At 52.7% G+C, this 27,729-nt stretch overlaps 1 protein-coding gene across 2 annotated transcripts in view; it reads right to left on the reverse strand.

The window, feature by feature from the left end:
- Positions 1–649: 649 nt before the first annotated feature.
- DIS3L2 (DIS3 like 3'-5' exoribonuclease 2) overlaps positions 650–27,729 on the reverse strand; it is a 372,485-nt gene continuing 345,405 nt past the window's right edge. For both annotated transcript variants that reach the window (XM_003784860.3, XM_023510309.1), the window contains exons 15-21: positions 7,363–7,546; positions 6,596–6,682; positions 3,760–3,907; positions 3,294–3,424; positions 3,063–3,167; positions 1,707–1,808; positions 650–1,133 (exon numbers count right to left, since the gene is read on the reverse strand). In XM_003784860.3, coding sequence (XP_003784908.1) covers positions 975–1,133; positions 1,707–1,808; positions 3,063–3,167; positions 3,294–3,424; positions 3,760–3,907; positions 6,596–6,682; positions 7,363–7,546 — 916 coding nt within the window. In that variant the 3' untranslated portion in view covers positions 650–974. The remainder of the gene's footprint in view (positions 1,134–1,706; positions 1,809–3,062; positions 3,168–3,293; positions 3,425–3,759; positions 3,908–6,595; positions 6,683–7,362; positions 7,547–27,729) is intronic.

Raw genomic sequence — 27,729 nt, forward strand, 5'->3', positions numbered from 1 at the left:
CCATGGTTTTCATCCTGGTTTCTGGCAGCTCTCGGGAAAGCCAGGCCAGGGTTCTCTGGAGGAGTGTGTGTGGGGGGATAGGCATAGGCTGTGTTCAGGCCACTGAGGAAGGAAGCTGCTCAGTGGCCTCCTGCCGTGTTCCTGGATCCCTGGGTGCTCCAGGCTTCCTCTCCTCAAGCCAGGCTGATTTTGTCCCCATGTCCCCTTGGCATTGCTGGAGCCCAGGATTGGGACTGGAGATACAGAGACACTGACTCACATCAGGGTTTGGATACTGCCCCTCTAGAGTGTTGGGCTGGGAACTGGGGGAGGGGGTGTCAGGACCCAAGCCTATCAGGCCCCATGGGGTGGCAGCAGAGAGGAAGTGGGGGCGGGGTGGACATGGGCACATGCGTCAGGGTGATGGGTGAGCTCATTGTCCTGCATACTAATTACATTTTCAATCAGCCAGAATGAGACTCTGGCATCAATCTGCCACGTGGCCAGCTCTGAATCATGCTGGAACTGACAGGGAGTTTCTGAGTAGTGACCCCGGCTCAGCTGTGAGGGGTGAAGCCTGAGCCGAGTCTCTGCTGTCCTTGCCCGGGGTGTAAGGAGAACCCGCTGCCCGGCTTCTGAGTGGTACCCCACACACTAGACAGCAGTTCACACTTGATTTTATTCATGACACTGATTTGCTGAAAATCCCCATTTCCTGGGTAGGGGATGGCAGTGGTTACTGGGCAGGAGAGGGGTGGCAGCTAGGCAAATTGGGGCCCACTCTGCTTGGGTCAGCCCTGGCCAGGCCTCAGCCTTCTGTCCAGCTCCACTCCTACCCTGCAGTTCATTTAAAAATGGAGCTGCAAAAATAAAATACAATGCAAAAATAAAAATAAAAACAAGCCCCTGAGTTAATAAAAGCCAAATTAAAAATCCCCTTTGGTGTCAACAGGTCCTGTTCCTACAAGCCAGTGGGCAGGGGCAGGTGCCTGGCCTCAGTCGTCTGGCTCGTCTGCGGACTCTTCGTTGTGGTCCTCCTCCTCCTCAGGGCCCAGGAGGCCGTGGGTGCCTGGCCGTTTCAAGATTGCGCTGTACTTGAGTGCTGTGGTCTCTGCCCGCAGGACCACTTCCACCAGGCTGAAGATGGTGATGACCTGTGGCAGAGCCCAGGCCATGAGGGCACAAGGACCACAGGGGTGGAGGCCCAAACCCAGCTCCACCCCAGCTGTCAACTGGGCCCTGCCACCCACTCCAACAGCCTCTGCTGCCCATCCGTAACTAGAGCCTCCTCCAGGACTGACACCTGGTCACGGACCTGAGGACACATGCCTGAGACACTGTAAAAAGAGCCAGAGGGTCAGGAAACACAACTGGGGTATTCAGCTCGACCTGCAGGGCATGTTGTCAGTGAAAATGGTTCTGTACAATTTTGTGGGTATGAGGTCTATAGTTGTCATCAGATTCTCAATAGGACCCAAAAGGTCGGAACCCTGATTTAGCAGGATAGCCAGAGCCCCCGCATCTCTCCACAGTGGGTGTCCCCAGGGTAGGGAAGGCAAGGAGGAGGTACGGAGGTGTGACAGGGGACCTCCATCAGAGCCTGAAACCCCACTTAGAAGTCTGCAGTGCTGGGGGCATGGGGAATGAGATGAGGGAGGAGGGGCCCCTGAGGAGCAGGAGCAAGGATGGGGGAGACATGGGGAGAAGGAGACACAGTAGGGTCTGACCTGCTGGGCTGGTTCCTGCTCACTGTCCTCAGGCTCCCAGACAAGCGTGAGCTCTGGCTTCTTGCCAACCTTCTGGAAGTGGTGGGACCGCAGGGCCAGGGCCTGGGGAACACACATAAAGCCCCAGGTCGCCCAGAACCTTCCACCCTGGAGAGCCCTACGGCATGGAGGCAGCCCTGTGCCTTGGCCCATCTCTACCTGGCCTGTGGGGAGCTCTCTCTGCCAACCCAATGGCAGCTGTGAGATTGGAGATGGGGTCCACTGGATCCTGGCCCCTGGCCTCTGCTTTGGCTGAGGCAGCACCTGAGAGTGACCATATGCCAAGGGATGGCACTAGAAGGGGCTGGAGGCTCTGTGTGCTATGGGGGGCAGGTTGTAGGTTGGCCTGGGGTTGAACACTGACTATAGCCAGGTGGACTGAGAACCACAGAGGCGGACAGCTGTGCCCCCTGCCGGCCCCAGGTGGTCAGTGCAGGCCAAGGACTGGGTCCACTGCAGGGCTGCTCTGGACCAGAACTGTCCTGCTCAGTGAGTTTCAGGACACAAGCCCTGAGGGGATCAGCTGGACTCGGTTCCACCTCTTCTTCCTGCCCCATTTTTATGAACACCTGCTTTTTTGAGCTCCCCACGTACAGACACTTTGGATGTTAGGAAATTTCAAAGCTGGGGGCAGTGGCCAGGTGCTGACCCTGGACCACAGGGCTGGCTGAAGCAGGCCCTGAGCCAGGGTTGGGACGGTGCCCTAGTCCCCTTGGAGAGAACCATGATTACACAGTCACCCAGGGCAGGGACAGTTCTTTTTGTCTGTTTTGTTTATGTTTTTGAGACAGTATCATATCTCCTAGCTAGTTTTCATTTTAAATAGAAGAGATGGGGTCTCACTCTTGCTCAAGCTGATTTCAAACTCATGAGCTCAAGTGATCCACCCATCTCAGCCTCTCAGAGCCACCACGCCCAGCTGACAGTTCTTTTTCTTCTTCTCGATGGTCATGGCATCCAGAGCAGACACGACCCATTCTCTGGTCTTTTCCCCCTTCATGCCCCCAAAGCCTGCCTGCCCTGCCATGTGGCAGTGGTCTCAAAGGGGCCAGTTCTCTGGTTTCCTGGGCCCTTGGGGAAGAGGCCCAGGACAGATCCTGAGCCTGGTGTCCCCATCCCAAGTGAGCAGGTGCCACACAGTGGGCCTGGTGCTGCAGAGGTAGGATAGGGTAAGGGGCTCTGTACCCTGTGGCAGTGCAGGCCAGTGTAGTGCAGTGAGGGCTGCAGTGTCACCCCTCATAGCCTGTGTCTCTGCAGTGTGGGCGGGATGGCTTGGCCTGCCTGAGCCCACCTCTATGCTCCTGCTAGGCTACTCACATTGCAGTAGATGCGCTTCTGGACCCCGTAGCGCAGCACCAGCACGTCAAAGGCTTGGTTTAGGACGCCCATCACCATGGCTTCTGACTCCAGGGGACCACATTCCTGTAGGGACACAGTTATAGCCATGGCACCGGCCGGGACTGTACCAGGCTCCTAGAGGGTCCTAGTGAACAGGTGTCCAGAAGTGGGGGAGCAGAGGGAAGGCAGGGCACCAGGTGGGGGGCTCACCTTGACAAGGATGGCAAAGAAGAGGCCAGTGCTAAGCTCCTGCACACGCTTGGACGCCATGCGGCGGTCATTGCAGTGGTCAGCCTGCTTCTGCAGGGCGTCAGGCTCCACATCCGGCCGCTCCCTATAGCCTAGGAGAGGGCCAGGGGTCATGGCTGGCCAAAGGGCCATGTGGCACCCTAGCCCAGGAACAGTAAAGGCCTGGGATGTCCAGTCCCTAGAGCTGCAGAGTGCCATGGTCAGCGCCCTGGTCTCTGCTGAGCTGGGCTAGAAGTGAGCCCACGGCAGCTTTGGCAGAACCATGCATGGAAGGAGATGTTCCAGGCCAGTTCCCCTGAGCTTTGGGAAGCCCAACGTCAACCTCCACAATCAGAGCAGAGTGGCCTCTGGCCACTGGGTGTCCTCTCTGATGTGGGTGGCTCTGAGCTGACACAGGCCCCCCCCTGGCTGGAACCACACCCCTCACCTAGAGCAGCAGCCAGGAGCCGGTGCACCAGGACGTCGGCGAAGCGGCGGATGGGAGAGGTGAAGTGTGTGTACAGCGGCACGTTGAGGGCGTAGTGCTGGAACTGTGCCCGGTCCTGCAGCAGCCCCGAGCAGAAGTACACCGCCATCTGCAGGGGTGGGGGCCTCAGAGCCTGGCCAGGCCTGGCAGAGCTATGTGTGACCCAGAGCCTCCACTTGGGCAGTCATGGTGTGGATGGACCCCACAGGCCCCTGGTCACTGAACAAAGTCAGGCAAGCCCTGGGACCAGGAGCCTTTCTACATAAAGGGACCCAAGGGGCTGCCAGGAGGCTGTGGAGAGCCAAGGCGCCCAAGCCTTTCTGCTCCTGGAGACAAATGCTGGCCTTGCCCAGGGCAGCCTAGACCCTTCTCGGTAAAGGCACTGAGGACAGCACACATGTAGCCAGCCCTACCCTGCTGAGGACAGCTGTGCTGGGAACCCTCAAGTCGCTGGGCGCCTCCCCTCAGAGTCCTGCTATATAGGCGACTTGGCCCTGAGGAGGGGTAGCCTCATGCTGGCACCTCCTACCAGCAGGAGGGACTGGTTCTGGTTTGCCTGTTCTCAGCATGAGGCTGGGGCAGCTATTCTAGCTCAGGAAGGAGGAGGGGAAGCATGTGGCCATGCAGGATACAGGGCTGTGGACACTGTCTTCTGGAGGTTTAAGGAGAAGCTGTGGACCCTGTAGGTTTATGTTCTAGAAGACAAAGTCCAATGCACAATCCCCAATACCCAATGTGGCCAAAGTGGGAGGTGGGTTGAGAAGGCTGGGGACACAGAAACCTGCTTGGGCAGCACGTGCTCCTGGCCTCCTCCCAGCCATACGTGGTCGGGGCCACTCTCATCCCCTCTGGCCCACTTCCTGCCTAGCTACAGCCAAGCCAGCACCCAGATGATGTGGCCCCTAGGACTCCATGCCAGCCAAGGGAGGTCCTTTCTAGCCTGCCAGCCTCAACCTTTCTCATGCTGACCTCAGGGACCTTCTGGAGGCCCATACACAGGTCTGAATTCAAAAGGCCTCTGTTCTGGGGAGCAGTCAGGATGGGGCAGGAGCAGAGCCTGAGCTCTCTAGGGCCCAGGCAGGAGCCAGGGCCACATTCTTAAGGCTGCCTGCCCTGCAGTCCCTGAGCATTCAGTGCTGGGAGCCAAGGCCAAGGGTGCTGCCAGGAGCAAGCGAACAGGTTCCTGGCCCAAGGGCCAAGGTTGCAGCCGTGTGAGTTCACTTGTTCTCTGGCTCCCTTGGTGCTTGCGCACACTCACACACTCCTGTGCACTTGGCTAGACAGACAGCCGGCTCCGGTTACTCTGCATATGGGCCCTGGAATCCAGGGTGCAGTTAGTGGTGACTCGCTCGGCTTTCTACCTCCATTTCCCTTCCAGCCCCTGCCGGGCTCTGGGTTATGTCCAGGACAAGTCTAGGGGGCTGAGGGTAGGAATGTGGCCTCCACTTTAGCCACATTTGGGCTTTGTTCTTAGCAGTGACCCAGCTTCCCAGATGACCTGGGGTAAAGAGGACAAAGGGCCCGCCCTCCTGGCTGGTGCAACTGTCTCTGGGTAAGGTGGGAGGTGCGGGGACTAGTGACAGCCCAGGTGTCCTATTCAGCAGCTCACATGGGATCAGATGCCTGCCTCAGCTTGTGTCTACTGCTGCTGCTGCCTTTGCCTGTCCCATGTCCCCACCCCAATTCCTGGGCTGAGAGAGCAGAAGCATCCCAGACAAGCTGGCCCCTTTCTATGGCCCCATCCCCAGGCATGTTGGCTCAAAGGTCATGGGCAGGTAAAGGCAAGAGAGGCTAGTCTGTCAGGCTCAGAGGAGGATACTGTCTGTGGAGCCCCAGGGCTGCTTGGACCATGGAGGGGGATGGCTTCAGGAGCTGGGGCAGGGAATGGAGGAACTGCAGGGCATGGCTAGGGAGCATTTCTGGGACCCAGAGGCTGTGCTGTCAGACTGGTCTGGAGCAACTGGAGTGGAGCGGGGGTGGGGTGGGGGTACCCAAGTGCCTGGCAAAGCCCATTGTGCTGGGGGTGCCACACATGCTTGGCCAGGGAGATGCTTGTGATCTGGAGCAGGCCATTCCTAGCAGAGCTCAAACTGTCAAAAAATAAACTGGCTGAGGTTTGCTGAAGCCATTTGCTACTCTTGAACAGACTGAATCTGCTGAGTAGCCAAACGCCTGAAAAATGGCCTGTCGCTGTCCCTCGCTGGGCAGGCTCAGAGTTGAGCTCACCCATCAGCATCCTCTGCTCTCCTAGACCGTCTGACAGGCCATTGAGGTTTCCCGTTCCCAGCAAGCTTGGGTCCTGCAGGGGCTGACAAGTCAACCTGGAGGGACATGTGGGCCAGCTAGGAGCAAGCCCACCTTCCAGGCTGTCACCTGACTGCAGACACTGGTCCAGGTCCATAGTTAACTCCTCTCTTCTCCCATGATGGCCAGAGGCAGACTCAGTCTGAACTATTCAGGCTAGCATGGAAGCCAAGCAATGCTCTGGGGGCTGGCAGCCACATGAGCCCTTCTTTCCCCCGCAGAAGCCCAAAGATGAGGTATGACTAGCCCTTAACAGAAGGCCTGGGGAGCACATGGCCCCTGAGTAAGTGCGAACAGGAAGATACAGGTCAAACCTGACCTCAGTTCTGCTGAGAGGTGGCCTCCCCTCCCAGCCCAGGAGTGTTCCTCTGTGCTGACAAAGGAGGGGTACCTTCTCCCCCAGCCTGGCCCCAAGCAGAGCAGCAGTAGGGGTGGCTGTGTGTGCAGTGGTGCTGTGGGAGCAGAAGAAGACAGAAGCTAGGGCCCTTCTTACCTGCATGGGCCGGGAGCACATGTTGGTGAGCACCTCCTTCCGGGCCAGTGAGTATTTGTCATTTCCAAATGTTTTGGTCAGACTTTTCTAGAAGCAAATTCCAAAAATCTGTGTGATATGTGGTCAGGCTTGGGGAAAGGCTTTGGCTCCCTATCTCATATTGACCATCTAATACCTGACCCAGGGGCAAAAGGGTCAGCATAGGGACCTCGCCCTCCTCAGATGGCTACAGGAGGGTAAGGCACAGGGCCTGAGTCCAGTCCCTTCCATGTCTAGCTGGCTGGCCTGGGCAGCCTGCGGTGCAGCTCTCCAACCTAAGGTAGCTTTCTGCCCCTCCCAGGCTCGAAGCATGGGTGAGAAGATTCTTCCTCTGTGGGATCATAGGCAAGGCCAAGGGTTCCCCAGCCCTTGAGGCTTAGCTCCAGGCCCAGGAACCTGAAAGCTCTTAGCATAAAAACATCCCTTGCATTTCTACAATTACAGCCCTCATACTGAAATCTCTGGGCCCAAGACCAGCCCTTCCAGCCCTTCCTGGCCACAGGATCCCTGCCCACAGCTAAGCTGGCAGTGTCCCTGCGGTCCATTCAGTCCCAGTGGGGGAGGGACAAGCATCTTTTACTAGGGTCTCTCTACTCCCTTGTGTGTGGGGGGACCTGGCTGAAGGTGAAGGACCCTGGTGGGAAAGAGATGCTGCTGGACCTCCACTTGTCCAGGCTTTTCTCTTCTTTCCCTCAAGCAAGGTCTTCCCCTGCCCCTGCTGCACTCACATTGAGGGCTCCTGCAGAACTAAAGTCCATGGGCAGCCCCATCTGGTTGCAAAATTCTATCAGGTCGTCCAGCATCTTTGTCTGGGGTGGAGGGTGCCGGCGTAGCAGGGCCCGCTCGGGGAAGGCACGGTAGATCTTGTGGGCCACTGCCATGTTGGCCAAGAGCATGAACTCCTCCACGAGCCTGCAGAGGGTAGACCAGGTACGGGACTGTTGAGCTTCCACAATGTCGCTGTGCAGCCCTTCCCATGCTCCCTGCATAGCTGGCTCTTTTGTGCCCTTCAGGTCTCAGTTTAAGCACAGCCTCCCAGCCCCCAAATCTAGTGCCTTCCTCTCACTCCTATTCCCTCCCCTGTACGACATTCTCTCCTGATTGGTGTGGGCTGTCCCCCTCACTAGGCAGGGACTCCCAGAGAGCATCTGTCTACTTCCTTGCTGTAGCCTCAGAGCTTAGGAGCCTGCCTGGCCCAGAGAGGGTGCTGGGCAGAGATCTCTGTGGAATGACCAGACTCCTGGAGCCCTCTATGACAGTGCTGTGCCCAAACGGGGCCACAGAAAAGTGAAGCCCCCCACCCCTGGGAGCCCCCCGAGTCTGGTCAGAGAGCTCCCTGTGGGTGGGGGTGGGGTGGGGCTGTGGCTCTGCAGACTGAAGACTCCACATGCCCCCTTCCTGCCTGGGGACTGTGTCTTATAGGAGACAAGCTGAAGGTTTCTGAAGATGAGCAGGTGAGTCAGAGCATTACATGAGAAAGCCCTCAGTGTGGGGACATTGCAAGCTTGGTCAGCATGAATGCCCTGAGTGTTGTTCTAGCCTTGCCTTACTTTGGGAGAACTAGACTAACAATCAGACTGAATGGGTATGGTTCCAGGGAAAGGATGAGTGTGCACCAAGGTCCCAGGGTGGAGGAGCAGGGGCCAAAAGGTGGAGGAAGTGGGCCACCAGACCAGAGGCAGGTAAAGGGGAGCTGCATCACACACCCCCAAGGTCAGCACCTACCCCCCCACCCAGGCCAAATCTGGGGCAGGGAGCCACATGCTGCTTTCTTCTACCTGTGCTGGGAGGCACAAAGGCCAAAGTCTCCAAGGAGTGAACTTGGGTATGTTCCAATGCCACAGTGACCAAGACCCTGTGTGGGGAAAGCTGCCTCCTCAGGCCTATCAAGGCCTTGTCTAGCTTGGGACACGGTCCTGCCTGCCTTTTCCCAAGTTCCATGGAGCTTCTCCTCTGGAGCAGGCAAGGTCAGGGAAATCGTAGAGGTCAGGGAAAAAGCTCCCACTGCCAGTCTGGCAGCAGCTGGAAGTCTGGAATGATCTTCCCCTTCCTAGAGGTGTGGGTCATGCTGTGGGGTCAGCCTCATTGTCTGGCCAAGCTCTTGGGAAGAAAGGCAGCACCAGGAAGGAGAAAGTGCAGGCCCCAAGAACACACCTATTTTCCCAGGGAATCCTTTCTGCACAGGAAGGTCAGGAAATACCCCAGCAGGGCAGGCACCAGCAGAAGGGGTGGGTAGGAGAGAGCGCCTATGCCCATGGAGGGGGTGACGCCAGCCCTGCATGCCTGGCCTCTTCTTTGCAGACTGCTTTGGGATAGTCCATGACCCATAACCCGCAGCAAAGGAGGGTTATAACTTAGGCTTGTGACCACAAGGACCAGGCCTCAGGTGGCCTTTTGAGCATATAAGAAACCAGCATTTGGAATGAGAAGCTTCTCAGCTGGCCCCTGGAGTACAGAAACAGCCTTTTGAGTGGCCTCTTTTCCACCTCCCCTCATTTGCCCTAGTGCCCATCACTTTCTGCTAAAAACCTTACATCCAAGCACCTTCAGGATGCCAAGGCTGTTGAGTCCACGTTCTAATCCTGACTGCTCATGTTCTTGCTGTGGGAACCTGAACATGTTAGAGACCTCTCCCTACCTTGTTTATTCTCAAACATAAGACAGGGTAACAGTGACACCTAATCACATGGCTGTCATGAAGGACAGACCTGATGCCAGGATGGCCAAGGTTCTCAAGTCACAGGCACTGCTGTCATCTTGCCCCACCTGCTCCCACACAGGCAGTCTGGAGCTTCCCATCATGCCCTATGATTCCCATCCATTCCAGCAATCTCTCTCCCTTGCTACTCTAGGGTTGCTGTGTCCTGTCTAGGCCCATGGAGCTCTTATTTGATTTTTCATATTTAGATCTGGTCAACCTAACCCAAGAGAAATCCCAGTTCCTGCTCAAGAAATGTCTCATGGTATGTATTCTCTGCCCTTGGTCACGCCATCATTACCAAAATGTCTCAGACGTCCACATTCATTCTTGGTCCACTGGTCCACATGGACTTAGTTTACCATGTTTTAGGCTTTCCTCCCCCATCAAGCTGGGTATCCTGGTGGGCTGGGAGCACCCTCTCTGTTCTCCAGCTGAGTGCTTGCTTGGGTGAAAGGGAGACACTGCAACTCCAGAGCTGACTCTGGGGTGTATTTCACAGTATGGCCAGCAGAGGGCAGCATACCCCCATAGCAGGTTTGCAGAGAAGGATGCAGATGCAGGCTAAGGAGCCACCAGGAGGGGTGAAGGTGGGGGTAGGGTGGGGTGAAGAAGTAAGGCTGTGCTGGGCACAGCCCGTCCCTCCCACCATAGCCTACAGGGTCAGGAACTAATTGCCCAAGAGCCGCTGGGCTGGGCAACCCTACTGCTCCCAGTTCCTGCAGGGGCTTTCCCACCTTACCTCTCATGATCTTTATAAGCAAGGACAAGAAAAAGGGAGAGGAAGAGGGTGGGGCTGAGCTGAGATCCTTATACTGTGACAACTGACCCAGGCCAGCTGCTTCTGCAGTGACTCTGTTCTTTGTTCTCCCTGGACCCCAGCATGAGTCACCCTTGGCCTCTTCAGAGGACAACACGTGCACTCTTGGTAACCCTGACCACAGAGCCTGCTGCAGCTGGGTAAGGGCCCACCTGGGCCACTCCCCAGCTGTGGCTAGATCTGTTTCCCTTGCAACCTCAGCCTCTCCCCAGGCTGGGAGTCGGGAGAGTGTGTGGAACTCTGGCCAAGCCAGTTGGGGGACACTGGCCCAGACAAATGTCAAATCACCAAATAAAGGGATGGCACAGCAGGATAGCCTGATTCCCTGGGTGTGGATAAGACTCATTAGTGTTCTAACACAGCTGCAGGGACCATTTCCTCACAACCTGTTCTCACATCCTTCTTATCCAGTAGGTGGCAGAGGACAGGCAGAGGGCCAGGCCACTGAGCAGAGGTGAGCAGAGGCAGGGGCTGGTGAGGGTTCTGGTAGTCACCCACTCAGGTGGCTGGAAGGAGGATTCTCAATGGAGTTAGGGATCTGGAAGGCTGGGGCCAACCCAACCTACCAGCAGCCAGAGCTCCACTGAGCACAGGATGCCGTGTCAACGGTACACCCAGGCACTGAGGATGGAGAGGGGCCTGGGCAGTGTCACCACTCTCAGCTGGGGCTCCAGAGTCCCCCCACCCTGTAAATTCCTCATATCAGCCAGCAGGGGGCCCCCAGCACCTGCCTTCTGCAAGGCCTGGGACGTGGCAGAGCAAACTTAGAACTCAGGGACTTCTGGGCAAGAAGGAGCCCTCCAGGATATACAGTCCAGACCTGCGCCCCAAGGCCTGGGGTGGTCTCTAGACTGCTCCTCTGTGTTCCTTCCTTAGTCAAAATCTAGCCCTGGGTTGAGGGCTTCATCAGTCAGGAGAGGCACAGGCCACAGCAGAGCTACTGAGGGGGCTCCACAACTGACCCCATCACAAGTCTGTCCCTGATCTCCATCCTCTTCTGGAGGTGGGGAGCAGGGACACATGTGCACAGGCCTGGCAGCCATCCAACCTGCAAAGATGCCTCCAGCTCTTCTGTGTGGTCAGGATGGGCCTCTTGAGAGCAAACTCCACACCCTGGGGTGTAGGAACCCCAAAGAGGGCAGTGTGGGCCCCGTGGCTGTCGAGGGGATGGAGCTCTGCCCATTGCAACCCATCTGCTCACCCAGTGACAGCATGGCCCAGGCATGAGATCACCGGGTCTGGCTTGGGAGGGGGGTGGTGGAACTCAGCAACTGCCTGACAACTGCTCTGCTAGGGGCTCAGGAATGGCTGCAAGCCAGGATCACCTTCCAGAACAGCAAGCCAAGCCCTCGGAGATGGGGCCTCGGTCCCAGCCTGGCATCTGCTGAGCATCTGGAGCTGTGCGCCATGGGGGCCCCACAACTCTGGAGGTCTGGGGCTGGGCTGTGCCGTGACTGATGGCTGCAGGGCTGGGACCTGTGCTCCTCTGCGCTCATGAACACCCCTCACATCCCATACTACCTGGTCTGGGCCTCCAGAGCGCAAGAGGGGCAGGGGAGCCACGTACACCCCACCCCCACTGCAAGGTGACAGTGGTTAAAACAGTTTGGCCCAAAGTGCATTAATGTCACCTTCAGAAAAAGGTGTCACTGTGAACATACATGAAATGTTGAGGCTTTTTCTTTCTTTTTAATCACAGGATATCCTTTGTTACAAGAGGGAGCTAGTAAAACAGCATTCCTGCCTTCTCTTAAATAGCAATGTTTGGGCAAAGCTGCTCTGGCCCTGGCAGGGTCAGGGATGGCTAGTGGAGGGACAGGAGTGCCTGCCCTTTCAGAGGGAGGCTGCCTTCTGTGTCTGTCAAGCAACTGGGGCTGAATATGTCTCTGCTCACTTAAGGGATGATGGCTCTGTTTTGTCAGTCAGGATCTGGTGTGTGTGTGGAAAGTCCTCTGTTGTGGGTCGGGGTACAGGGTATCCTGGGGTCAGGCTACTTCCCGCACCCCATGTGCACAGGCCGAGACAGGGCTACCATTTAGCAGCTTGGCCACAGCCCCAGTCCCACCACTCCCTGGGTGTGATTTCAGACAAATTTCTCAACCTTTTTCAATCTTATCTGAAAATCAGGGATGCACTGTGCAAGTGCCTGGCCTTAAACAAATATGGCATTATTACACACAGCATAGTGACGGCCTAGGAGCTCTATCTCTAGGATTTGGCTAAACACATAGCTAGTTTTGAAAGCTTCTCCTGCCCGCCCAATCACCACAAGGCTACCATCCTTGGCCAGGCCCTCTATCTCTTATTAACTGGCTTCCCTACTGTCACACTCTGCCCTGTGTTCTTTGTACCAAATCTAGTCACATCCCTCTCCTGCCTGCCTAAAGGTCCTCAGCATCTGCCACTGTGCTTGGGACAGATAATCACAATTCCTGAGGAGTGAGGTCTCATGTCCAGGATCACTTCTCCCTTCTCTGCCCTCACTTGTCCCTGTCCCCTGCCCATACACTCTAGCCACATGCAGTTTTGTGGCCCTTCCTGCTGCTATCCTGGGGCTGAGGTTCCTGGGCCACTCTTCTATTTGCTTCTTGGCTGTCACTCCATCTGGGAGGGCAGGGTGAGGGTACTTGGGAAGTGCTTTGTGATATTCCATCCAGGCCATCCTGGCACTTAGCCCTACAGTTGTGATGACTTCTGTGATCAAGGATTGGCTCTCTTCCCACCCTCCACATTATGGGCTCCAGTCCTATGGAGCTGCTCAATGCATCTTGTAGAAGGGAGGACTCCTAGGACTGGGCACATCAGACTCCAGTTTGTGGGTCGGGAGAGCTGGGTTCCTGTTCCCACGTTCTTTTCTATGGCACACACAGTTGTTAGCCATCTGCTATTGACCTGATGCTTGCTGCCAAGAGAGCTGATACTGTCAACCTCTGCCTGAGGGAGTCTGTTCTTCCCCTAGGGCCAGTTCTTGCTCTTCCCTCTCTGTTTACCACTCTCCACTTCAGACCAGGCAGTGGTGAGGTACCTCATACAGCCCTGAGCTAGCACACCTCGCCCTTCCGAGCCCGCACATGTGTCTTCCCAGTTGGTTCTGTCTTGAAGCTCGAGCTTCTTCCGAGCTACTGCATAGCTTGACTGTTCTATGGAGGTGTGGGCAGCCCTGGCCCAGCCCTTCCCATGCTCCCGTAGCCTGGGTGTTTTTACCTCTTTCTCTGAGGGGCAAAGTCTAACACGTGAACAGGAAAGGGACTGCCCTCTAGGAGCTCCCCAGGGAGGTGTGTTCACAAATGCAAGATGAATTCCAAGAGACAGCAAGGAGGACAAAGATATTTTACATAAAAGGGAAGACATAGCAAAGACATAAAGGGGGCAAAGAAAAAGGCAGGCACCCTTGGAAATGAAGGCATCAAGAGAAGGCTGTGGCAAGGGGAGACACACGAGGACTGAGGGCAGGAGGGGTGTAGGGGACTTATGGACAAGGGCTAGACAAGGCAAAGGAACCTTAAGAAGGATGCAGTAAAGGCTGGAGGCAGAGACCAGGAAGCAGCTAGGATGAAAACTTTCTTTCTTAGGGGCAGCAAGGAAGGAGAGCAGGGCTACAGGCTATGAGGCGTGCAGGAGGGAGCAAGCACCCCCACAGAGCCGGTGCTGGGAGAAGGGGACAAAGGTCGAGCTGAGCAAGTGGTCTCCATCAGAACGCAGCTGAGAAGAGGAGGAGGGGCTTGCTGGATGTGGCCAATAGGAGCACATAGCAATGGCGGTGCGGCTAGGGAAGCAGACTGAGAAAACCAAGGGGACAGAAGGAGGGATGCCACTGTGTGTGAATAACTCTCCCTATAGTTCCCAGTGGAGGCTGGAGTTTGCCTGAGGGAGGACGAGGAGGGACATCTGTCATGGTTCCTGGTTGCTGTTTGAAGGATGCCAAAGGCAGAGGAGCTAACATGAGGAGGACCCTGAGTGAGGCTGCCAGCACATGGGGAAGCAGGGAAGAGGGGGAGGATGAGGATCTCCAGGGGGGAAGCCTGAGGTCCCAGCCTCAGGAGGCTGAGCTGGTGAGCTCACAGGTAAGAAACTGGGATGCTCTGGGGATGAGGCGGGGCATGTGCGAGTAGCCCAAGGAAGGCCTGCACCATGTCCCCATGGAAAGGATGGGCTGTGGCCAGCAAATGCTGCTGCTTCTGTAGAGCATCCTGGAGGCACAGGGTTAGTGTGAGGCCACATGTGCAGAAGTGGCCATGAGCAGAACCTTGCCCAGATCAGACAGATAGCCAGCCAGGGCAGAGAAGGCTAGAGCCACACTTCCTGGGTAACTGTCCAGTGTGTCCTGAGGGCTCAGGGAAGATGCTTGGCCCCCAGCAGCCCCAGAAAGGAGGAGACAAGCTGGAGAGTGGATAGGCAACCTTGGCGACTGGCACAAGGACTCTACCCTGGAAGTGTCTTTCCAAGTCCACTGGGCACAGGTGAGAGGACAAAGGCCTGCACCTGTCAGGCCAACTCAGAATGGCTACACGAAGGGCTTGGAACCTGGACAGCCTACCTGGGCAGACCTGGCGAACAGAAGATGTGGCTCACATCAGGTCAGCTCTGGGCTATTGTCCCTTGTCCTGGAACTCGGTGGCTCTGATGAGTGGAGGGAGGCTGGCACAGGCAGCAGTTTTCTCCTGGCCCAGGCATAGCACTGATGACAGGCCCCCCGGCTGGCCCAACCTGCCCTCAGACTCTCGTCCTCTAGACTTGGACTCTGAAGCCTGCTGGCAAGAGAGGCTGGTGTCCAAAGATGCCCAGTTTCCATGATCATTTTATCAGCTAAATGATGACAAACTCACCACACCCTTTCCTTACCCAGGTTAGTCAGAGTGGCTTTGGAAATAATTGAGAGCCAAGAGGGCCATGGCTGTTCCCCAAAGCTGAAAATGCACCCATTTTCAAAGAGCAAAGCCAAGCGCAGGAAGAAAGCATCCTCTTCTGTCCTTAGCCACCAGGGCCCTTGTCACACTCTGTGGGGCGTCTCCTGCTAATAGAATAGGCCTCTCACAGAGATTGCTCAATTAGCTCTTGGTGAAAACTGATAACTTGGAAATTTGATAAGAATTGCTTCCATCCAGTTTCGTATTCGTTTCTTCTGAAGGCCAGATTTCCTCCAGATGGGCACAATCCTGCTGTGGGCTCAGTAGTGGCCATGAAGGCAGCTGCTGGGGCTGCCACGGGATCTGCGCACCTGGCTTGGCCCCTTCTCGGTGGCCAAGTGGGCTGTTGGCACAGGCGGTGGGTGCCCTTGTGTAGGGTCTGCTGCTCTCCCTGCACCCCCAATTGAGTGTTGTGCGAAATGCAGGTCCAGGAAGTCAGTGATGTGCCAGGCACTGAAGTGCAGGCTACTAGGAGGAAAGCCGAGAAGATGGCTGCAGTCCTGTCCCAGGCCAGGCCGGGTGGGGCTGGTGGCCTGGGAGCTGGAAAGTAGAGGCCTGGAGATCAGGAGCCGCAGCAGAGCTTCCGGGATGAGGGGCTCTGGTGGGAGGAACACTGGAGACTGATGGAGGGGTATCCACCCACAGCGGGCTGTAAGTCCTGGAGTGTAGGGTGCTGTGGCCGTGGGGCTGACTGCACGTCACAGCTCGGGCCTCTCGCTGACCCCTCTCCTCCTGGGCTTGCTGCAACCTGCTGAACGTTTTGGACATTCCCATGAAACCGCAGGGAAATGAATGGGGCCTAGTTCACAGGCATGGAAAACCCCAGAGGAGAAAGCCTCTGGAGCCAGACATAACAGGCCCTGCGGGTGAGGCTGGAGCCAGGTTTCCTACCCCGGGAGGCTGAAGCTGGGCAGGGCCTTTCTATAGGTTCAGCAGGCGGGCCCTGCTGCAGCCAGGCTCTGCTGCTTGTTTTTTTTAGCTCTAAAGGAAGTCTCCAGAGGCTAGGCATCCAAGAGAGGCCCTCCGGCTCTGCCAAAGGGAGGCCCAGTGGCTGCAAGAGGGAGAGGAGGGGGCCTGTTTTGAGCGGGTTGACGGCAGAAAGCCCTTTGTCAGCGCAAAGCCAGCCCAGAAGACTTGTTTCCTGCCCAAGGTGCAGGCTCTGCTGCTGGTGGCAGGGGCAGGCCTATATGGAGCCATGGCCAGGCTCCTAAGCAGAACCAGGTGGCAGTCTGAACTGAGCCACCTTGCATGGCTCCCTGGCTCTGCTACAGTTGACACTAAAGCCTTTCTCCACTTCCGGTCCTGCTCAACTACAAGTGGAACTGTGACTGGAGGAGGTGTGGTAAAGGCACACAGACAGATACCCAGCCACCTTGGGGAGACTCCACACAACTCTGATGCCCTGCTTGGCTTCCGGCCAGGGGTTCCTTTCATGCCCTGGCAGTGACATTAATGCATTTTGGGAAGCACTGTTCTAGACCACTGTTGCCTTGTGGTGTGGGGGATGTGTGTCGTGCATACGTGGCTATATAGGCTGGCTCTGTAGCCTTGGACTAAGAACAGGCCTTGGACAAGGTCAATGGGGCTGGGGTATTATGGACTTCGGGAGGGATCAACTTCAATTTTTAAATTAGGTTTTGGCATTGAGGTATTCACAGGAGAAGGGTGTTCTGGAAAGCACAGGCTTTTTTCTCAGTTTCCTGCACATACTCACACATAGCCCCACAGACAGCTAGATGGAAGAGATGGGACACAGGTTGTGGGAACTCAGGCAGCTTTGCTGCTGCAAATGAGAGTGTGCTCTGCTCATCTCTTATCCGCACAGCTGCTGGTGTCAGGTCCCCTTCGGCATGGCCACCACCCCAGCCACATCACCCCTATAGGCTGCAAGGAAACGAGCACAGCTGTCATCTGGGCCTGGGATTTCTGCACTTTGTCATCTACTCTTTGAAATCCCTTCCACAGAGAGAGGAGTGTCAGTTCTAATGAAGGAGTCTGTGTCTTTGGGAGGCTACAGAAGGTGACCACACAGCTCCTATACTGGAGACTGCCAGATGCTGTGCCACTATGGCCCATCCAAGTCTCACAAGCAGAGTTTTGATTCTTCACAGGCGCCCAGGAGGCTCAGAGAGGTAGTGTGAATCCCTCAAACTCCCTGAGCAAGGATCCTAGGTCCCCCATCATCCACTGCTTTGGGGATGAGTGGTGAGCCAGTGCCACTCATTTGAAACCTCTTGAGGATGAGGGGGAGGCACAGGGTTTCTTACCAGTAACTGCCTAAGGGCCCTGCTGATAGTAGGACTTATGCTGAAGCCTGGGGGTGATCTGCTGCTTCACCACCATGTGCCCTTCCTCAATGTCAGGGGAACCTCCTTCTCTCAGCCAGGGCACAGCAAGTGCAGAGTCAAGCCCGGTTCCCTACCTGACCAGGCACCTCTGAGGGACGGAGCTATTTCCTAAGGTAGTGCCTGGCCCCTGAGGCTGGCCACACAGTAGGCAAACATGCATTGCCACCTTTGGCCAACCCTTAGCTGGGCTGGGACAGTGTCATCACCTTGAAAGTCTGTTTCCAGGCCTCTGTTTTACCCTTGCCTCTCTCCTATGGCTGGTAGGACAAAGAGGACGACAGCCCTGTGCCATCACATCACATGGCCATTACCGAATCTTGACCATTTTTCTCTCAAGACCAGTTTTCCTCTGCAGACCACAGGCCTTAGGGTTGGGAGGGTGTCTTGAGGACACCTGACCTTGCCCATCTCTATATTTCAGAGCCTAGGAGCATGTGCTGGAGCTGAAGAAATGTTTGGGGGAATAAATGAGGCATTTTAAAGACAAGATTTGCATGTTGCTTGATGGAAAATGCTGAGTGAGTAACAAGATCTGTTCTGGGGAGCGGAAGCAGGGCCCTCCAGCAAGAAGGGACTGACAACGGCAGTTACAGGTCCTCCTATAGTTTCCCTTCAGCTTGTCCTTGCTGGACCATAGGCACATGAACTTGGCAGAGAGAACCTGAGACAGCTTCTGCTGCCTAATGGGAAACACTGCACTTGCCCTTGTCCATTCCTACCAGCCTGCACATGGCTAGCACTTAAATTCAACACAGGGGACACAGTGACTGGGACTCTTATAAATGAACGCATGCTTTTGTTCAAGGGCAGCCTGCCGCACCATAAACATAAAACCCAGCAAATTAAAAGAAAAATCCCTCTCCTCCTGGGTTGTTTCCACTGAACCAGCTCTTGTCTAATTAGCCCCTGGGACACTGTATGTTGGGTCTGGCAAAGCTCTTCATTAGTGCTGTGACTTCTGAAATATTGATACACAGTTCACAGTGGTTTGAATGGATATGTTCACATCCAGAGCACTCTGGGCTTCCCCTCTCTCTTCATGTACCTGCCCCAGGTGGTACTGAGGCCCTTGCTCTGCTTCAATCACAGGAAGGAGTATGTGGGCAAGCCAGGAGACCGCTGGGCTTCTACCCTGCGTCTTTGGCCACTTAAAGGTCTCACATGCAGCCTGTGTGAAGACTTCAGCCCTTTCCCAGGTGTCACCCTCACTATACCTTAGAACCAAGACCAGAACAATCTGGATTAGGCCCTCAGTCCCTCCAGGTGAGCTGGGCCAATGGTAAGTCAGATGGCAGGGCCAGAGGATGCCAAATTCTGACTGGCCCTGACAGGTCCACTTCCCTATGCATGTCATCAGGCATGTCACACTCACCTTGTATGGCTGCCAGGGTGCAAAGGGAAGCTCTGTTCATCCAGGATTTAGGGTGCTCTAAGAAAGCTTGTTTGGTACCTGGGATGCTGCCTAGCAATGGCTGAGAGCTTCCTCACAGGTAGGCCAGGCCAAGCCTGGGCAGCCCTGCAAGGCTGGAAGGACCAGACTCTTCCCTTCAGGCCTCTCTCAAGTAAGAACTGCTTTTTCTGGCAGAGACCACAGCTCCCAGGTCTCTGTGGTCTTGTCTGCCACTCAAGCAGGGTAGAAAACAGTGGGCAAAAGTGGTCCTCCAGTCTATGAGGTACATGGGTGGAATTGTCAGGGCCCTTCCTTGCACTGTGAGGAAAACTCTGTTGTTCAAATCTGAGGGCATATCTGTTCACATCTGTTAAGTATTCCATAAATATTAATTATCAGTATTATTATGAAGATCTTCTGCACTAAATTAAGGAGGTAAGAGTCTGGTATTATTGAAATATAGAAGAATGTACAGAATGTAGTACATGAGGGAAGAACAGCAAATACTGTGTGCTCCTGGTAGACACCCACTCGGCATCTGCTGAGCATCTCCAGTGTTCTGACACTATGCTAGGGTTGGGACTGTCCTTACTCTTGGGCACTGGTATTAAGACTGACACATACTACTCTTGGTTCCTTACCTCCTGTCAGGATTTTATTAGAGTTGTACACTGGCTCTTTCCTCAGCACCCAGGGACTGAGCACCTACAGCGTACCAAGAGATTGCATCCACTGCAAGGAGTTCATGGTCTTTCCATGGGTCACAGAGCCAAAGGTGACAGCCTGCCTCAAAGGGCACACAGCAAGGTGCTAGTGGTTCTGAGGAGACTAGTGTCCCACCTCGATGATGTGAGAGTTAAGTTTGTTGACTCCAGCAGCTGGGATATACACTAGGAGAAAAGACTGAGGCATGAAAAGTCCCTTCTGCTTTAAGAACAGAACACTGAAAAGTCACAGTGATGGTTCTCCAGAATATCTATTATAAAGATGTGACCAGTTAACTGTTCTTTCATCTACACTGAATACTAGTGAGAGGAAATAGATTTAGATTACATTGGAGAGCTATTGGAATGAAGGAAGAACTTCCTAATGTAAAGAATACACTAACCAGTCCTGTCAATTCAATTTAATAAGCACAGCATCTTGCTTACGTGATGCTCAATCACATGTGATCTCACACTTTGAGACAAGGGAGGGGAGCAGCCCCCATAAAGCCTCCCAGGGCAGACCTCTTGCTCTACCCTGAGCCTTTCTTCCCACTGAATGAGAACCGTGAGCGGCCCATCTTGGTTTCCTAATGGATTCCATGTAGCCTGCAAAGCCTCATGCCCGGAGTGGGCTGGAGAGGATGCTAGAGGCTTCTGGTCAGCAGTGGGAAGTGACACTGGCCCTGAGAGCAGAGATGGAGATGAAGACAGAAGGAGCAGGGCCTCAGTAAAGTGGAATGAAGACTGGTGCTCTGGGCATTATGTAGAGGCAAATGGCACTGCAGACACAATATACCCCAAGGACTTTTATATAACGATATCAACATTTCAGATAATCCTAAATTATTAAAAAGGGTTATGTTATATCCAGTTGACACCATTAAAGTAAGGTATATATAAACTAAAGGAAAAAGTTTTGGCACTTGGAAGAATAAATCCACTTCTAGGTGAAATCATGGTTCTATATAGAATAATTCCTTTCTTATTATTCTAGATAGCACAAACTCTAATATATGTACATATCGACCACAGTCAGCTGGTGTGAGCAGCAGCCTGTGTTCAGGGACAGAGAAGGGATACTCTGAAGGGTAGGATTGGCCCTCTACCTTGGGGCCTGACTGTAGAATCTGAGTGCTCTAGTCAGCCTTCAGCTCTAGGGCAATGAGAGCTGGGTCCCCAACCCTGAGGGATGAGCCATCTCCTCAGCCATCTCTGCCCACTCATCACAGTCCACTATCAAGTTTGGTACCTACTACCCACTAGCCATTCTAGGTAGACCCGTGTCTTGCCCACCCTGAGGCAGGCAAGGGTCAGCCTGGGGGTAGCTCGAAGTCAGTAGAGTGATACATGTTCTTTATCTCAGCCAGGCCCTACCATGTGGGGTTTGCAGAGCAGCTGTAGAAGTCGGCCACTTCCTCTGAGTCACTGTGAGATCTTTTCCCAGCTGGATGCCCTACTGGAGAAGCATCCCAAGAACAGAGTAAGCATGTTCCATTCTTCTTCAATAAACAAAGCAGCTGCTAAGTGATTTATGCTCACTGATAGCTGTTGTCTGTCATGGAGCACAGCAAGCCCTTCAGGCTCTGGAGGCTTCCTGCTCAACCTCTAAGAAAAAGCCATAATACGCCAGGGAGCTGGGAGCAGCAGTGAAGACAGGTCAGGAACACTTCCCCACAGAGAGCAGAGCCAAAAGCTGAGAAAGCCAAGCTCGTTCTGGTCATCTGCCAGGCAGTCGCAGGAGGTGACAGCCATGGGCACCTTTCTTCAGGCTCAAGACTCAACACGTAATCCTGTGGCTTGTTTCTTTTACAGGCTAACCTCCCTGTGAGTATCTCAGGCTTCTGTGGCTTGGGCCTGGGCTCTAGGCTTCCAGGTACCCAAGAAAGGGTGTTTACTGCAAAGGAATTTGCCACTGGATACCTCCATGCACATGTGTATGGAGGGGGCCAGAAGCACTTGTCCCACTTGCCAGGAACTGAGTGACCCTGTTCGTCAAGCAGGGATCTAGCCTGAATACCACAGTCTCTGCTAGAACTTCTTTGAGTCCTGAAAAGGGCCAAGTTTCACTGGCTTTAAACACTGCCTGGCTGAGCCGAACAAAGGTCTATGAAGGCTAATCTTTAAGGGACAAGAGAGCAGTCTCCCCCTGGGGATGCAAAATTGTGGATGGACAAATACCCAAGAGACAGAGAAAGAGAGACAGTCATGCCAGGAAATTCTAGAAAAGGTACGAATGTGGCCGGTACTTACATAGGGGAAACAAATATGCCAATTTTCACTATTATCTGTCACTGGTGAGAGCATGCCACCATGTGCTATGCATCTGGGAAATGACTGAACACAGTCTAAGTCACACCAGGTTGCTACAGCCCCAGGGGGCTCTGCAGAATGGAAGGGACTTCAGGCCATCACCAGAAGGCAAGCAGAGAGAATGGCCAAGTGACACAGAGGAAATCAAACTCAAGAAAGAAAATGAGGTATCTGCTTAATAGGGCTGTGTTAAATCAACTGAGAAAACATTTGCTGTCTTTTATAAGGTCTTTGAGAGTTTTAAAGTATTTAGTTTCAAGAGTTTCTGGTGTCCTAGAATTTTTTGTCTTGTAGGGAAATCTCTTGGGTCATCTTGGTTAGTTATTTGGGCTGTAAAAGGAGGGGTATGAGAATAACAGAGGACAGACCCAGGCCCAGGGTCTGTTAGGTTTAAGTCTCTACCCTCCCTGCACTATTCATTCCTCTCTTGAGTCTCAGCAGAGAAAGAATCTATGTATCCACATAGGACTCATAATCCTCACAGTAGGACTGCTGAGACTACAAAGGGCTTAAAAGTACAGGCTCTAAAGGCGGCGCCTATGGCTCAGTAGGTAGGGAACTGGCCTCACATACTGAGGGTAGCGGGTTTGAGCCCAGCCCCTGCCAAACAGCAACAAAAAATAGTTGGGGGTAGTGGTGGGCGCCTGTGGTCCCAGCTACTCAGGAGGCTGAGGCAAGAGAATCGCCTAAGTTCAGGAGTTGGAGGTTGCTGTGAGCTGTGTAATGCCACGGCACTCTACCGAGGGCAATAAAGTGAGACTCTGTCTCTGAAAAAAAAAAGTACAGGCTCTACCCAATAGTCTGAGCTGCCTTGACCAGGAGAAAAGCCCTCACCCCACCTCTCTCCAGCAGACAGCAGCGGACATTACGGTAGCAGAGACTTGGGAAGGCTCTGCATCTGGGCCTTCCCATATGGGTGGCTTAACTAGGTGGCTAGGGAGAGCTACAGGCATAGCCTTGTCACAGACAGGCACAAAGGGCTCCTTTCAGCTTAAGACTTTTTTTTTTTTTTGAGACAGAGTTTCACTTTGTTGCCCTGGGTAGAGTGCCGTGGCATCACAGCTTGTAGCAACCTCCAACTCTTGGGCTTAAGTGATTCTCTTGCCTCAGCCTCCCAAGTAGCTGGCAGTACTGGCATCCGCCACAACGCCCAGCTATTTCTCTTGTTGTTGGAATTGTTATTGTTGTTTAGCAGGCCCAGGCAAGGTTTGAACCCGCCAGCCTCAGTGTATGCTTGAATTTGCTTCCATGGCCACAGAAATCAGAGAAATGTGGGATGGGGCAGATGACAGGGATATGGGGAGACTTGTGGGAGGGGGTTACCAAAGAAATGCAAAGATGCTAAATGTAGCTGTGAGGTAGTCTGGCAACTCTTCTCTTTGACGTATATGACGAAAGTGATATTTGTGACCTTGGGAGTTACACATTCAATATAATGCCAGGGAATCAGAATATTGAAGAGTAGGAATAGCCTGGGCTCTGAAATCTGACAGATCTATCTGAATCCTCATTCAATTCTTTGTGAAATAGACAAGGCAAAACTTCCTTTACAAGGTTAAAATAAGGGATAGCAGTCTTGTGATAAACCTTAGTTCTTCTTCTCTTAAATAAAAAATCAGATTCCATTTGCCCAGCTCCTAGCCCACAAACCACCACTGAAAACTTAAGAGTGTTTCAAACTGAAAACTGATCTTGGGGAAAAAAATCATATAAAGTGTACACTAAAGAAAAGGCCAGTAAAAATTTTCATAATCTACAAGTAAGTTTATGGTAAAAACTCTGAGATCAGGAACAAGACATAGATGCCTGCTGTGCTTACTTCTATCAAACTGTATAGTGCAATAGAAATACATGATATGAGACTTGGAAAGGAAAAAGTAAAACTGTCATTATTTGCAGGTGACATGATTTGGATATATAGAAAGTCAAAAAGAATCTATACATTATTTGACTCCAATAAATAGATCTAGCAAGGTCACTGAATTGATTAAAAAAACAAATTGTATTTCTTTATATGAGCCACAAAGAGAAAATGAAATTTATAAATACCCCTTACAATAATACCACAAATCAAATACCTAAGAGGAAAGGTAATGAAAGATGAGTGAGAATGCTACTCTGAAAATTACTGAGATTAAAGGAGATGTAATAGAGGGATATACTGTGTTTGTGGAGTAGAAGGCTCAATAATATAAAAACATCATATTTCTCAAATTGAGTTATAGGTTCAAAGCAATCTCAATATAAATTCTAGCAAGTTCATGTGCATGTTATGTGGCAAATGACAGTCTGATTCTAAAATTTATATGGAAACGGAAAGGGCCAAGAATAGCTTAAGAGCTCTTTGAAGAAGCAAAGCAAGGTGAAAAGTCTAGCCCTACTGGATATCAAGATTTTTGTAAAGGTACAAAAATTAAAACAGGCTACTGATCTCCTTACCATGTGGTATTGGCACAACAGGTAAACGGACTGGTGAAACAGAATAGTGTGCAAAGAGACCTGAGCAGATGCCAGCACTTTGCTTTTGACAAAGGTGGTACTGGAAAGCAATGAGAATCTTTTCAATTACTGATGCTGAGTCAACAGATACCCCTGTGGGAAAAAATGGAACTTGCTATACCATAGTAAAAATTAATTCTAAGTAGATTCTTCTAGAAGATAATATAGGAACATGTCTTTATGATTTTGATATAGGCAAAAATTTCTTTTTTTTAGAGATAGAATCTCATTTTGTCCCCCTTGGTAGAGTGCTCTGCCATCACAGCTCACAGTAACCTCCAGCTCTTGGGCTTAGGTGATTCTCTTGCCTCAGCCTCCTGAGTAGCTAGGACTACAGGTACCCACCACAATGCTCGGCTTTTTTTTGTTGCAGTTTGGCCAGGGCCAGGTTCGAACCCGCCATCCTCAGTATATGGGGCCAGCACCCTACTCACTGAACCATAGGTGCCGCCTGGGAAAAATTTCTTTAATGGGATACAAAAAAGAATTTAATCATAAAGAAAAAGATGGATACAGAACAGAGAGGACGATAAATCAAGAAGAAAAACAGAAAACCTAGTAGAAGATTGGGCAAGAAATCAGAAAAGGCCCTCTCCTGGATCCCCAATAAACAGATGAACTCTTGTACATTGCTGGTGAATTATATATGATTGAGCAATTTCACTCCTAGGTATATACTCAAAAGAAACACCTATGTGCACCAAAAGACAAATATGAGCAGAAAGAATTATTTATAATAACTCCAAATTGGAAACAACTCAAATTGTTGATTTAATTAATATAGATTGGATAACTGATGACTGGACTATGGCAGCAGTTCTCAACCTGTGGGTCAAGACCCACAGGAACTGTATTAAAGGGTTGTGGCATTAGGAAGGTTGAAAACCACTGGACTATAGCTAGGTGCAACAGCAAAGAACAACTCAAACAAACATAATCTTGAAAGAAACAAAGTCAGACACAAAAGAGAATATACTGAATGATCCCATTTATATCAAGTTCGAAGCCAGGCAAAACTAATCCATCCATAGTGTCAGAGATTACAACGGTGGTATCCTTTTGGGAGTAGAGAGGGGCACGTGGGAGGCTCCTGGGGGCTATAATGTTCCATTTCTTGACCTGAGTATGTTCATTTTCTAATACTGCCCATTTTGGGGACTTCCATATTTCCTTGCTCTGATCATTTCTGGACTCAGAAAACAGCTGAGGAATTAGTGACTTTTATGAAGGGCTGAGTACCAGGGCTCAGCAGCAGGGGAAACAATGCTAAAGCACTTCATCTCTCCTCTCCAGTTTTACCAGTAGATGGGAAAGGGTTCTTATTTAGCACAGCTCCTCTCGCCCTGGCCTGCTGTGTGTCCAATTACATGTGCAGGGGAGTGAAGACTGTAACTCCAGAGGTAATGTAAGAACACAGCAGGCAGCTGTGCAGCCCCAGGACGGCTCAGCACCACTTCTGTGTAGCTGTTCAGAGGCCCCACACCTGCTGACATTGCACAGCTGAGGCATACTCCAGAGAGAAGCCTGCTCACTTGACCTCTTAGGTACACCTTGACCTTCAGGGCATCAGTTTCCCTTTCTCTAAAATGGGAGTGTTCATAACCTCTTCTTTCTGTAGATAATATAGAAGTTAAATGAGTTTGTTTGTTTTTTGAGACAGGCTCCCACTCTGTTGCCTTGGCTAGAGTGCAGTGGCATCATCATAGCTCATAGCAACCTCAAATGCTTGGGCTCAAGGGATCCTCCTGCTTCAGCCTCCCAAGTAGTGGGGATTATAGGTGCGTGTCATCGTGCCTGGCTAATTTTTTCTATTTTTTTTTTTTTTAAGAGAAAATTGTTTTGCTCCTGGCCCCAAGTGATCTTCCTTCTTCAGCATCCTGAAATGCTGGGATTGCAGGCATGAGCCACTAACCCTGGCCTATGTTGCTCAGGCTGCTCTTGAACTCCTGGCCTCAAGTAATCCTCCTGCCTTAACCTCCCAAAGCAATAGGATTATAGGTATAAGCCAGTGTGTAATATTGTATTTTGATACTCAAGATATCATGATTGCTGCTGCATGGAGTGAGGTGATGGGAGAGAAGGGTATACAGAGCCATGGCTGTCCCTCTGCGTGGGTAGACAGTGGGGAGACATGCCCTTTGCTGAACACCACCCGAGTCCAACAATGGAAGCAGGAGTTGTGCCTGCATCACGCTGATGCCAAGCACTAGCGGCTGTGATGGAACACAGTGAGCTCACACCTGTGCTGAGTGCAGCCAACTCCCACACATAGGGTGCAGCTGCAGGCTTGCTCTCATGAGGTCACTTTTGGCACCTCTCTGGCTGCACTGCCTCCAACTTCCCTTAAACCCCTCCTCTCCCATGATTTCCAGTTCCTCTTTCTCCTACACAGGGGTTTCACCAGGGAACAAGAAAGGCCTTCATTCTGACCTGGCAGTGTCTGCGGGAGGCACAGAGGCTCGTGCCCTCTGTAATGAATGGCTTTTAGGTAACACTGCTACTTAGCCTGAGGAACTGGCATCAGCTCCAAGGTGAAGACAGAAAGCCTCATTTCTGAAGTACTGGGAAGTGTTGGTGCTGGTCTGAAATTGTCAGGGCTGCTGGGAAATATTCCCTCTACTTATTTAAGGGGAAGGAAGAGAAGAAAGACAAGCAGGGGAAGAAACAAATTAAACACGGGACTTAATCCAGGAACCCCCTGTTCTCTCTCTCTCCTCCCCAAGTGTGGCAGCCAGGAAAAGGCAAAACTTGGATCTTCTGCTGCTGATGATGGCCCCAGCTGCAGGTGCTGTGTCCACTACTGCATTTGTCTTGAAGCTACTCCTCCTGTGAGCACACCTCCAGGGTCCAGATGCAGGCCGGTCGCAGGCAACTTTGACCTTGGCTCAAGCAAGCCTTGCTCAAAACTAGGCTGCAGCCTGAGACTCTTCCCTACCCAGTCCCCCCTCCTTCCCCAACTCCTTCACTGGGGGTCAGACTTTTGTTGAGGTCCAAAGGCTCTCTGCCTCCTCCTGCTTGCTCCCCTCTCACCCTTCACAGGTGTCTTCCTCCATATATCTCTTAGCATTGAGCCCTGCCTTGGCATCGGCTTTTAGCAGGCCTAAACTGACGCAAGAGAGGCTAGAGTGGTTCTGAGAAGACAGGCACAAACGTGGAGTATGGGGGTAGTTCACTCACTACCAGGGGGGCATAGGGGGACACTCTTCTGAGTGGGATGTGGGCATGGACAGGCCCTGCACAAAGCAGTAGCCTAAATGCTCGAAGACTCACAGTACAAGGACTATGGAGGGGGCTGTGTGTTCTAAGGTGAATGCTGCTCTGCAGATGCCCCCGGCAAACTAGGGGCTCCTAAAAGCAGCAAAAGGCCCAGTGTGGGAGCAGAGTGCCTTTTTGGCCCAGCCTTCCCTAGTGAGGCA

This window comes from Otolemur garnettii, unplaced genomic scaffold (assembly GCF_000181295.1).
Source record: "Otolemur garnettii isolate 467f Iridium unplaced genomic scaffold, OtoGar3 scaffold00013, whole genome shotgun sequence".
Taxonomy (NCBI): Eukaryota; Metazoa; Chordata; class Mammalia; order Primates; family Galagidae; genus Otolemur; species Otolemur garnettii.